The sequence below is a fragment of the Camelina sativa genome, chromosome 17 (genome assembly GCF_030686135.1).
Source record: "Camelina sativa cultivar CO46 ecotype springtype chromosome 17, ASM3068613v1".
In the NCBI taxonomy this organism is placed as follows: Eukaryota; Viridiplantae; Streptophyta; class Magnoliopsida; order Brassicales; family Brassicaceae; genus Camelina; species Camelina sativa.
The window spans coordinates 4580748-4593000 of NC_141896.1; the positions used below are offsets into that span (position 1 = coordinate 4580748).

The 12253-nt window shown below is 34.0% G+C and overlaps 3 protein-coding genes across 10 annotated transcripts; 2 read left to right on the forward strand and 1 right to left on the reverse strand.

The window, feature by feature from the left end:
* The first annotated feature begins 1028 nt into the window (after positions 1-1028).
* LOC104755357 (uncharacterized) lies at positions 1029-4702 on the forward strand. 5 transcript variants are annotated; one of them, XM_010477719.3, is made up of 17 exons: positions 1029-1503; positions 1596-1726; positions 1808-1899; positions 1994-2095; positions 2183-2218; positions 2301-2411; positions 2505-2588; positions 2677-2795; positions 2916-3017; positions 3110-3226; positions 3325-3390; positions 3485-3551; positions 3644-3697; positions 3874-3969; positions 4071-4097; positions 4206-4241; positions 4338-4702. In XM_010477719.3, exons 3-17 carry the CDS (start codon positions 1819-1821, stop codon positions 4551-4553), a joined length of 1314 nt encoding a protein of 437 aa, XP_010476021.1. In that variant the 5' UTR covers positions 1029-1503; positions 1596-1726; positions 1808-1818; the 3' UTR covers positions 4554-4702. The 5 variants fall into 5 exon arrangements, with proteins under 5 accessions (XP_010476021.1, XP_010476023.1, XP_087350461.1 ...); XM_010477721.3 differs by having other exon boundaries at positions 1100-1402; XM_087494335.1 differs by lacking the exon at positions 1808-1899 and having other exon boundaries at positions 1150-1402.
* Positions 4703-4959: 257 nt separating this feature from the next.
* Positions 4960-8206, forward strand: LOC104755359 (secretory carrier-associated membrane protein 5). Its single transcript, XM_010477723.3, has 12 exons — positions 4960-5607; positions 5971-6093; positions 6204-6266; positions 6409-6442; positions 6624-6746; positions 6878-6940; positions 7054-7147; positions 7269-7314; positions 7403-7470; positions 7561-7609; positions 7722-7787; positions 7896-8206. The coding sequence occupies exons 1-12, from the start codon at positions 5548-5550 to the stop codon at positions 7980-7982; spliced, it is 876 nt and encodes a 291-aa protein (XP_010476025.1). The 5' UTR covers positions 4960-5547; the 3' UTR covers positions 7983-8206.
* A 1290-nt stretch (positions 8207-9496) lies between these two features.
* LOC104755360 (endonuclease 1-like) lies at positions 9497-12208 on the reverse strand. Of its 4 annotated transcripts, XR_015586251.1 has the most exons (9): positions 11879-12208; positions 11599-11779; positions 11357-11464; positions 11115-11170; positions 10910-10965; positions 10701-10796; positions 10548-10612; positions 10009-10082; positions 9497-9813 (listed from the first exon to the last, which is right to left on the reverse strand). XR_015586251.1 is itself a non-coding variant. In XM_087494336.1 (8 exons), exons 1-8 carry the CDS (start codon positions 12002-12004, stop codon positions 9686-9688), a joined length of 834 nt encoding a protein of 277 aa, XP_087350462.1. In that variant the 5' UTR covers positions 12005-12208; the 3' UTR covers positions 9497-9685. The 4 variants fall into 4 exon arrangements, 3 of the variants coding, with proteins under 3 accessions (XP_087350462.1, XP_087350463.1, XP_087350464.1); XM_087494336.1 differs by lacking the exon at positions 10910-10965; XM_087494337.1 differs by lacking the exons at positions 10910-10965; positions 11115-11170.
* Positions 12209-12253: the final 45 nt, after the last annotated feature.

Here is a 12253-nt window from a genome sequence, read left to right on the forward strand (position 1 = left end):
GTTTTAACCCTTTCGTTGTTTTGGGAATTTTTTTCAAACTTTTTTCTTATTTGTTTGAATATTTGATGCTACCTGAGTACCTTCTATGCTTACAATCATATGTTAAACGTACAAACAAACAAATATATAAAGTATATTAGATAATAACCCGCGCTACTAGCACGGGAATTTTTTTTTTTATTTTGTTATTTGTTAATATTATGTTTATGTTGTATTATTCATTTACATGTTATATAATATAGTACTATATGGTGAATTTTGATTCATATTAAACTACTAATAGGTAGGCATGGAAACTACTACCGATACCCGTATTGGACCCGTTGTTTGGTTTGTATCCGTCCCGAAAAAAGGTACCCGCAACATTAGGATCGAGTGAAGGATATAATAATTATATTATCCATGAATAATGATTGAGTATTGGATATTAATTTAATTTTTGAGCGTCTCGTTACCCGTCTCATTATCCGTTTTATTACCCGACTCATAAATACACGTCAATATTTTGTAGAATAATGTTACCAGCGTGAGAAAATATTTATGTAAATTTGGATTTGTTTGTTACAAATTAATAGTAGAAAATTTATTAATTCTATATATTTTACAAAATCATATATTTAATTTACTTAACGTCATACTCTGATTTTGACTCGTAGTTGGTACTACTATTTTGGTTTGATGCAATATCAAATTCGTTAATTATACATTCGGTAAAGCCAAAAAAATCCAACAAAACATGTATTGACCCGTGATTTGGTATTACAAATTGATGTGATCGTGTTTAGAGATCTTAATATACCAAATTTACAAATTGAAGTTATTGGTATAACATGTTATATATTAATTTTATAGGTGAAAATTACAATTAGGTTATGTATATTATCAATATTATACACTTAGTATTTTTTATATAGTGAATATTGTGTATAAACAATTAACTTTTAGCCAATTAAATAGTTTATTATTATTTCCTAAGATTTATGAAACAATAAATAGAGTTTTATTATGTTGTAAACATCTCCTTCTCTGTTTTATTATTTGTTTTCTAGGGTCTCTATATTTTGTGTCTCTTGTAACTAAAGATCCTATCTTTCTTTCTGACACAAATTGGTTTCATCATTTTGACCTTTGTCGATTTTAATTAGAACCAGACTCTGTGTTCTCTATATTTTTCGTAAACAAGAGAGAGAGAGAGATTGTACAGTATATATTATTCCGTTTCTTATATGCTTGTCAATAAATTTTTGCAATCAATGAGAGCTTTTATAAAAATCCTCGTGTAATTTAACTCTGCTTTAGATCTAAAAAACAATTAATTAAATTTTCTTTTTCTTGTTTTAAAAATTTGGCTTTAGCCGTTTCGTTTTCTCTCGGGTCCCAGGTGATTTTGTCGTCTTCTTAGGTTAGCTTCTTTTGTAATAACACAACCTGCCTCCTGAGAGAAGCCATCTCTCTTGCTTCTGCTGTTACAAACTTTTTGCTGTTTTCTGGGAAAATATTTCAGTTTTGTGCATTTTACATTGCTTTGTGTAATTAGTAGTTCTCTTTCGTAATGTTGGTTCTAAATTTGATGATTTTTCTTTGTGTATATCCAGACTGAGATAAGTCACATGCATGGTCTTTAGAATAATCAGTCTGTAAGACGACTGAGATTTAGTGACCTGTGTGAAGGTCTCTCTTGTTCTCGGTTCTTGGGAGAGATAACTCAAAGGCAGTGTGGTGTCTGGTGAGTTTTCTGAAAGATTTTAAAATTTTCCTGCAAAAATTGGACTTTTTTAAGGAGAATTTGGTTTCTTTAATTCTGTAGCTGGATAGATTATGGAACATGGTTTACCGTCTATGAAGTCGTTCAAATCATTGAAGTCACTTGTTAAGAAAAGAACCAATTCTCAAGAAGTGGTACAATTAGCTTTGTTTCACTTTGTATAAAACCTCAGATTATGTTCCGGATTCTAACTACATAGCTTTGAATCGTGGTGTGTAAAAAATGCAGAGTAAATCAGGGTGGAAAATGAAGCCCTTTATAGCTCTCATATGTACAGCACTTTTGATCTTTTGGTATAAAACCACTAATATTCAGTTTGAACAAACTGCGGTAATAATAATCTTGGAAACCAATTTCTATATATCTGTCTGATCTCTTTGGATGTTGCCATTTGATTATTTGATACTGTTGTTTCAGATAGAAGAAACTGATTATCCTTTTGACATGGCAACGGTAACGTTTTCGTCTCCTATTCTTGATTTGTTATGTATTTACCTGTTTGATAAGTAAAGTTCACTTGTTGGATGGTGTTCAGGAATCTGAAGGAGTTGACAATAAATTAAAAGGCTTGCCTCAGGGAATCATACAGCCTAGATCAGATCTTGAACTAAAGCCTCTTTGGTCTAGAAGTAGTCTGAGGTCAAAGGTTAGAGGCACCAAGAATCACAGGATATGTAATAGAAGATCTCTGTAGCTAGAGGAGTTTCTGATGTTTTGTTTGTGATTGTGATTCACACAGGGTGTCGAAATGACTAACCGTAACTTGTTGGCAATACCCGTAGGAATTAAGCAAAAGGGTAATGTTGACGCTCTTGTAAAGAAGGTATTTGGAATCTTTGCTTGAGTTGAGATCCTAATCCTAGGCATTGAAGAAACAGATACCTCTTAACATAAAAGCTCTTGTGTCTCAGTTTCTTCCGGCGAATTTCACCATTGTTCTTTTCCATTACGATGGAATTATGGATAAATGGCGGGATCTAGAGTGGAGTTCAAAAGCCATTCATATAGTTGCTCAAAACCAGACTAAATGGTACTTCAACTTGGGATATCTAATTATATAGGATGATAAATAGTTTTTTGGTAGAGTCTTCTAAGTACAAATGTTCAACTGTGTAACATTGGTTTATGAATTTTCATCTCTTGATTTTAGGTGGTTTGCTAAACGATTTCTCCATCCGGATGTTGTATCGATTTATGACTATATTTTTCTTTGGGACGAGGATCTTGGAGTAGAGAACTTCAATCCAGAGAGGTTAAATTTGTTTTTCTTAACCTAACTCTATAGTCCTTTTACTACAAGGAATCATGAGCGTCACAAAACTAAGTGACACTATTTTTCTGCAGGTATTTGAAGATAGTTAAATCAGTGGGACTGGAGATATCTCAACCTGCTTTGGACCATAACTCGACTGAAATACACCATAAGATCACACTCCGTTCTAGAACAAAGAAATTTCATAGGTTAAAGATCTTCATTTAGGAGAGTTTGGTTCTTTTTGAAAATTTTTGTTTTCAATGCATTTGGTGCTTATAATCAACATGATGTTTAAAAAACGCAGGAGAGTTTACATCAACAGAGGCACTAAAAGGTGTTCTAATACTAGTGCAGATCCTCCTTGCACAGGGTAATGGTTTGGTTGGCCATGGAATAAAATATTGTTGGCTATATATATATACAGTATATATTGATACATTTGGCTCTGTTTCCTCTGTTTGTAGATTCGTTGAAGGAATGGCTCCGGTGTTTTCGAAAGCTGCTTGGTTTTGCACTTGGAATCTTATACAGGTAAGTTTTCACTCTGCGGTTGTTTATCTAGAAATTTACTGACCCTTTAGTAATTTTTCATTTGCGGACATTTTGGCTTTTGGTTTTTGTAGAATGATTTGGTTCATGGATGGGGAATGGATATGAAACTCGGCTATTGCGCACAGGTAATCTTAATAAACCACAAATTTTCATTCAGGATATTTGGTACTGATGATCTTTTTGCAAATGAACAAACTAGTCCTTGTAGCTCTAAGAGCTCAGTTCTAGTTCTGAAATATGCATAGTTTGGCCTTTCTTATCCTATTGTCTTTTAATTCATGATCCGGTTTGGATACTGTAGGGAGACCGGACGAAAAACGTAGGGATTGTGGATAGCGAGTATATCTTTCACCAAGGCATTCAAACTTTAGGTGAAAGTGTTCATCCTGAGAAGAAGGTGATAATCTTTAGAAAGTGAATATGTAAAAAGCACTTGTTTTGATCCGGAGATGGCCACACAATTTTCTAATATAACCGTTGTTTTATAATATTTGGCAGACCAGAGCTCGTGATGTTGGCACCAAGGTAAGTCTTGTCGACACAGAAACATTCTCCATTACCAATTCTTTTGGTCTATAACTAAAAGAGAGCTCACCCACCTTTATGATATTCTTTTTTCGTCCATATATAAAGAAACAAGGCCATACAACCTTTGATTCAAGAACTGAGGTGAGTAAACAACAATCGAATCCTCAATCAAATTTGTTCAATAAACAACAAAAGTTAAGCATCATAGTGTGTTGTGTCGTTTGGTGAAACGAGTAGATAAGGAGACAATCGACGTGGGAGCTCCAAACTTTTAAAGAAAGATGGAACAGAGCAGTTGACGAAGACAAGAACTGGATCGATCCGTCGGCATCAAGCTCGATGACGACGAAAAGGAAGAGTAACGGTAATAACCGAAGACTAAAGCGTGGTGGTAGTAGTAGTCACCGAGTAAAGCATAAGAGAAGTCAAGAGACATCAACAACACACAAATAGCAAAAGAAGGATTTTTTATACACATAGATAATGTTTTCTTCATCTCATTAGTTTAAAAATATTATTAATTTATTATTAGAATTTCCTTAGTTAGTAGAATATACAGTATAGCTTTCTTGAGAAATATAAAAAATGTCATGTCCATTTTATTCTTTCATCACTCAGCTAACTACTTCTCTAAATCAATTAAAAGTGACCCTTCTCTCCTAACATATTCTAATTGAACCAATAATAACAAATGAAAAGGTCTTTGAAGGTAAAAGAATAAAAAAGCTATTTACTGTTGGGCCAAAGCCAATTTCCAACTGAGAGACTTGGTTGGACCAGAAACTATATAAAATGAAAATGTGATGTAGACTCAAAATCTCACTTTTTCAAACCTACAATTTACTTCAACTTTAGTATCTTTTTTTTTTTTTTTTTTTTTTTCACAAGAGTGTTTTATTTATGATATAAAGCCAAGTATAACAGGCCAACATTACTTCAATTTTAGTATCTTTCCACTGCTTTTCTTTTTAGTTTCTCTATTTGTGAAACCCCACATTTATTTTATACACATGGAAACTTTGACAAACTGTAGAGAATTGAAAATTAAAATCTACTGATTAAGAAGAAAACCCAATTTAAAAGCAATTGTTTGACTGAATTTTTTTTAATTAAAATTTCAATATAAAGTTAAAAATGTCTATAGATTATAGTTAAACCATTCCTTTTTGGTTTAATCTATACATATATTTCTCATCCTTATTAAATTTTTTTAAAAAAATTACAGATAATATTAACAAAAAAAGAATAATGAGATATTTACTAGTAAAATAAAAATAAATAAAAAATTCAGGAAGGTGAAAACTGAAAAAACTACAAATTGTGATCTCTTCTTCTTTTCTTCGTAACAAAGTTTCATTGTTAAGAGATCTGAAATTGATTTTTGTTTCTTCACAAAGTTGTGATCTTTGTGATATCACTCGAGAGATAAGTTTTTTTGTGGGTAACCATGGCTGGTCGCTACGATCGGAACCCTTTCGCCGAACAAGATGAAGTCAATCCTTTTGCTGTAAGCCCTCATTCTCTTTTCTCCGATTTAATCAAACACTACCACTAGTGAAATCTAATTCCATGGCTTCTTTCACTCTGAGTTAATCGAATTTGTTGGCGTATTCGAATCTTACTTAGGGTTTATCTTTTCCCCCTAGTGTGTGTGTTTGCTTCACTTGGCTATGTCTCTTGATTTATCCGCTCTTTTGTTTGATAAATCTCGACAATGTAACCCAAATTTCTTGAAATTTTTGTAATTTCTGAAACTATGGATTCTATTATGCCTAGTAGATCGCTCCAAGTTCTTGTTTGCAACTCTTTCTCTTTGATTCTGAAAATCGTGTTGGTGTGTCTGGTGATTGTTTTTTCTACATTCGTTTAGAATCCTGGGAGTGTTCCTGCTGCTTCGAATTCCAGATTATCACCTTTGCCTCCGGAACCTGCTGGTTTTGGTTATGGTCGTACCGTTGACATTCCTCTTGATAGACCGGGCTCTGGTACACAGGTTTGATTGGCTATGGACTTTGACATTGTTCTCTTTTTTTGTGATTTTGGTGGATTATTTGAATTAGTTTGAATGATTTTGTTCTTTCATTGTTGGTGGTGGGTATACAGGATTTGAAGAAGAAAGAAAAGGAGCTTCAAGCCAAAGAAGCTGATCTTAGACGACGAGAGCAGGTGAAAACTTTAATTCAAGCATCACCCTTTATGGTTCCTGATGAAATTTCGTTTTGTAAAAGTGGCATCTTTTAAAACTTTTATGAAGGTGTTTTGTGTATCTTTTGTTTTCAGTTGATGATTTCTTTTGCTTCTGTTGTAGGATGTGAAGCGGAAAGAAGATGCTGCTGCACGAGGTACTTATCTTATAGTATGGTTTTGGCGAACATCTACCTCTTTTCAGCACTAGTTGCAGTACTGTTACTTAGAGGATTTGAATTCAGTGTTAAATTTAATGTGTTTATGTTGGTTGATTCATAGTTTTACTTGCCTATACATAGCTATATGATTTTGCTCTTATATTACCTCTCTTTGTAGCCGGAATTGTTATCGAGGCGAAAAACTGGCCACCCTTCTTCCCACTTATCCACCATGACATTGCCAATGAAATTCCGGTTCGTCTTCAAAGGCTACAGTATATTGCATTTGCAACATATCTGGGTACGTATATATAGTCTTACTTGGAGAGTGAGGACTCTGCCCAAACACTCTTAATTTTACTTCACTAATATGGGTTAAATATGAAAATTGTAAGATGGTAAAATTTTACCGTGTGTTTCCATGTCTAACAGGGTTGGTTCTTGCACTTTTCTGGAATATCATCGCCGTTACTACAGCTTGGATCAAAGGAGAAGGTCTCTTCGTGTTCTCTTACACACGTCTAATATTCTTTGTTTGCAGGCCAGCTCTTCAGTATTGGGCCTTCTCTGCATATTTTTACAGCTTATGAGTTTTGTTGTTTTTTCAGGAGTAACAATTTGGCTTCTCGCCGTTATTTACTTCATATCGGGTGTCCCGGGAGGCTATGTGTTATGGTATCGGCCTCTCTACCGTGCCTTCAGGTTCTTTTTTTTCCATCCCTAGCCCCACTAATTTTGTGTATAAATGGAGGAAAGTGTTCATTGTATATATACTTTTCCACATTCTCTTACTCAATGTTTCCTTTGTTTTGAATCCCTGCAGAAATGATAGTGCATTCAGCTTTGGATGGTTTTTCTTGTTCTACATGGTGAGTCCCTAGTTTATTGCTGATTTGAGTGACAGATCATCTGCATAGTTCTTAACAGACTTAATTAATACTTGCTTTCTGGACACAGCTCCACATACTTTTCTGCGTCTTTGCTGCAGTTGCTCCTCCTATTGTCTTCAAAGGAAAATCACTTGCGTAAGTTTCCTCAAAGCTTTAAAAGACATCTAAGGTTAACATAGTTAATAGTTAATGGGATCAAGTGTCTAATGATCTTCAAATTTACAGGGGCATACTACCTGCTATAGATGTGTTGAGCGCTCAAGCACTGGTCGGGGTAAGCCCAATATATCCCTTGATCTTTCGGCTGCAACTATAAATCTTGTCTGAATGTAGAGGCTCATGATCATACAATCACTCATCAATGTTCTCTTGCTTTTCCTTAACAGATCTTCTACTTCATCGGGTTTGGGTTATTCTGCCTTGAATCAGTGGTCAGCATCTGGGTCATTCAGGTCTCTTTCCCAATCTCTAAACTGATAAGACTCAATCTCTAGATCAATATAGTTTCCAAGGTAAGAAAACTCTTTTTAACATCTGAATTGGCCATTTGGTTTCTGCAGCAAGTATACATGTACTTCAGAGGAAGCGGGAAAGCGGATGAGTTGAGACGGGATGCTGCAAGAGGAGCCATGAGAGCTGCCATATGATGCAAATCTAATTGAAATCATCTCTTCTGAAGCATTGTTTTTTTTTTTTCTTGAGCTTTTTTTTTTTTTGTGTTTTCGTCAGCTGTTCGTAAAAGTAGTGAAAGTAAAGCTCATGTATAAAAATGTGTTTTGAGTTCAGATTTGATAAACAAATGCAGACTAGTCATTGCTTATTGATACTTGTTATATATGACTCAAAAATATATCGCGAGTCTTGTTACTAATTGCTATGAATCGTGTTATCCACCTAATCTTTCTTGTAAACTAAATTTTTTTTCTCCATAACGTTGAAGTGTGACCCTACTCTATTTCTCACGTGAATTTTGTTGTTAGTTAAAAGATATGTAAGCTTTTTTGGATTTAGGCACGAGAATTTAGTGCAAAATGGCACTTGTCTATAATTATTAATCACGGATCACTTTACTGTAAAAGAATCTTTTGTGTCCCTTTATTAGATTGACCAGTCTACCATTGAGTATGAGTATTAGTACTACTTTTTAATCTTTTAATCTTAGTGGGAACACAAGTTGGTATCCACTTTAACGTAAAGCTACTTATATTTTTCATTAATTAGTTTGTTAATTATAAGCTCGCAGCCATCGATCCAACGTACCTGGATAGATAGAGTCCAATAATTATGCTTTTTAGATTAAACTAGACTAATGAAGTAAAATCTTATCTTAAAAATCCAAGGGGCGGCGAAGGGCATACACGTCTAAGCAGATGGTGGAATAATAATTGGGTCAAGCTTGTAATATCAGCCAAAAGCAAGGTTACTCTTTGTAGAGGACTTTGAAATTTATATAAGAGCTACGAGAGCCCCCTTGTCCTTGTGAATGTAACTTGTAGCAAATCAAACATTCTTCTTTCTTCTTCTTCTAGAGTTCTACTACTACTACTACTTTGGACAAGACTTTGACTCCGAGTCAATGGAAGGCAGAGGAACTAGGAAAAGTTGTAGAGAACAACACAGTAGCCGTCCGATGCCGAAGAGAGGGCAAGTCAAAGTTGGGATCTTGCTTGGTTTTGCTAATTCTTTTGCTTCCATCTTTGGTGCCTCCACCAGAAACTTCCATGGATCCTAAACCTTAATCCTGCTGCTTCTCATTTCCCACAGAAATATTTTCATTTTTATTATTCAGAAACTTTTCTGTGGTTTTATTAGAGTGAGATTTTGTTATCTAAGATTGGTGAGCTTGTTTAGTCTCTCTAGTTTCTTGAGTTCATTTGTTATTTTGGCTTTTCTTTTTGTATAAATCCTATGTAGCTTCACTTGTTAAAATATATATTGTGATATTTCCTTTACATGCTAAAATTTCTCATTCATTTCTGTCGATTTGATCTCTAAATTTAGCTTTATTTTTTAACTGAATGATCGAAACAACAACTGAACTAATATTAGTCTCAGTCACATATTTGTTTTGGACTGGACTCGATATTTTTAGATAAACAGAGTTTAGTTGAATGAAATAAATTTAATTTCTTAGAACCGGTTTTCTATAAAACAATCATACTATATGAAGTAATATTATTAAATTAGCATATGATCTAATCCCAAACACATGTAAATAAACCAGTCCGCAGGCATGATGAGCTGTCAAATAAATAAAAGCTACAAAGAAAAAGAATGAGTCTTACTTATTTAATTTTGTGAATTGACCAAATAATCTACTAATCAAAGGCTTTGAATGGTCCGGTTCAATTCAAGTGGCAGCAGCAGCAACACCAGCATGATCGTCACTAAAAACCCGGTTTAGTATCATGGCTAGTCTAACTCCTCCCTGAACTATTCTCTTCATCACTATTGGCAACCTTGTATTGAAATATTCCTCTGCAAAATTATTTACCTCAAATTAATATTCCTTTAAGTTTATGATAACAGTCATATGTCCCACCATGAAAAAATAAAATGAGTGACTATTAAAAATCTTTAAATTCTGATTTTACTTGAACTTCATTTGGTTGAATTAATATTTTAAACTGTTTTTGTTTGCGTACAAGAAAAAATAAGAAGCAAACAACGTACCTGATAAGGTTTCGCCGGACTTCACGCCTTTGTAGCCCCATTTACAAGCCAACGCTATACTCTCCGAAGCATACCTGCATTTATCAGTTAAATTTAGTTTATAAAGTTTATACATATAGTGTTTTTCGAAATTAGATTTTCTCCACCCAAACAGAACCAACTTCAGGATCTTTAGTTATGAATTTATGATGCAAAACTCAATAATAATCTGATCATGATGATACATATTATCAAAACACCAATGTTAATTCGAGCATGTTTTCTAGGAACCTCACATAGGAAATAAGATGTGAAATAACTAATAAGGTAAGATATGGGACATTAGTAAACCCATTAATCATTGAGACTACTATTTACTGATTTTGAATTGAAAGTTAGTGAATTTAAACACTACCCAACTCCATACAAATTATTAAAACTGTTATTTTCATTTTCAGCTTCTTTCTAAGATTTTTAGACGAGAAAAAATTATCAAGATTTGTAAGGCTAGCTTTAAAGTAGCGTCGAGTCAATATCAAACCAAGTAATTTAAAACTTACTTGTGTGGACAAGCGATAAGATCGTTGCAGTCTGTCCACGAAGATAGATCGTCGTGCCATAATCCCTAATATATGATAACCATTACTATAAGTCGAAAAAAGAGCATTAATTATGAAAATTTATAGTAAAATATAAATATTTTATTATATTACATTGGTGATGTTCTTCACAAGATCCTCTTGGAGGAGATCCAAGTTCTTGTCGTAGTATTCTTTTAGAGCCGTGAGAATGATCTCTCTGTCCCATACCTACACATATTGTCTCACTAATTAGTTTTTTTTTTTTTTTCCGTAATGAAGTTCAAAGTTGTAAGAGACAAAAGAAGAAGCTTCCATGATGAAGATTAGATTTATGTCTGTACCAACGTAAATCTATCGTGTTCCCCCCTTCATCACTTGTGAATCCCACATGCATTGGCTTGTTAAGGGAAAAAAACACCATGTTACTTAATAATCATAATTATTTAAATATCTTATCTTTTTTTTTCAACCATTTAAATATAATCTTATCTAACATGAAAAATAGAGCTATATGTGTGTGAGCGATTTATGATGAGTATAATAAACCTGATGAATATCTCCCATGAAGTGAGACAAGAACAAAAGGGCTTCGGTCATGTTATCTACAATAAGAACGCAATTAAAAAGAAAAGACAAGAAAAAAAAAACTAAGCACAAGAATACATCAAAATTTGGGTACATCATAAATTATGGATATCATAATTATAGTACAAGAATACATCAAAATTTGGGTAGATCATAAATTATGGATATCATAATTATAGTAAGTAAATAAAATGATCACGTACATCTACGATCAGATGTCCCTTCGCCGTAATGCTGAAGCTGTGACGTGAAATTTTGGATTGCTCCATCCACACACATATCCTTCAACCCATGCTGATCATGACAATCCCCTGTTTTTAATATTCAATTTTAATTATTTTACCATCTAATAATGTATTGAAAGTAATGAGGTTTTGGGTTTTGTAGAATTTGTTAGTCATGTTTAACTCCGGCTAACAAAAAAAATGTTTTGGGTATGACTTACTGGAGTAATCGTAAGAGCAGGCTTGGTCAGGAGTGTCGATGTAATGGAGATGACTGGTCCAACGGTACTTGTACCAATGTCGGATCTGGTCAGGCCACACACACAGGGCTGATAAATCTCCTTGCACGTACTCTGGTAATAGATTCTCTACTACATGTGCCGGTCCGGCTTCCAAAAGACTCTGTTCACACCACACAGGCACAAAAGTGATGACATACACCGATAAGGCGATAACCAAAAATACTTGATTCTAACACACTATAGACGATCATAAACTTACCTGAGCAATTCTACATGTAAGAATATGGCCTTCTTTGCTCCAGCTTTGGACGGATGAAACCGAACACAAAATCAATACACCTAATACAATCATCATCCTCGTGGATGATCTAGAAGCCGATGCCATATCTCCAAAACTTCAAAAGTCTTATAAAACGATTATCTCTTCTTGTATAAGAACGTCTATTTTTTTTTTGTTTAGAAAAACTTCATAGAATTTGAAAAGAGAACACACAGACAGAGACATAATAAATAGAGAGAGAGACAGACAAGAATGGACTTACAAGTTAGGTTAATTAGAAGCAACAAATACGATGTTGAGTTTGTGTGCAAGCAAGACATTGCCAGTCTCATACGTTCCTCGTAAAGTTTACAA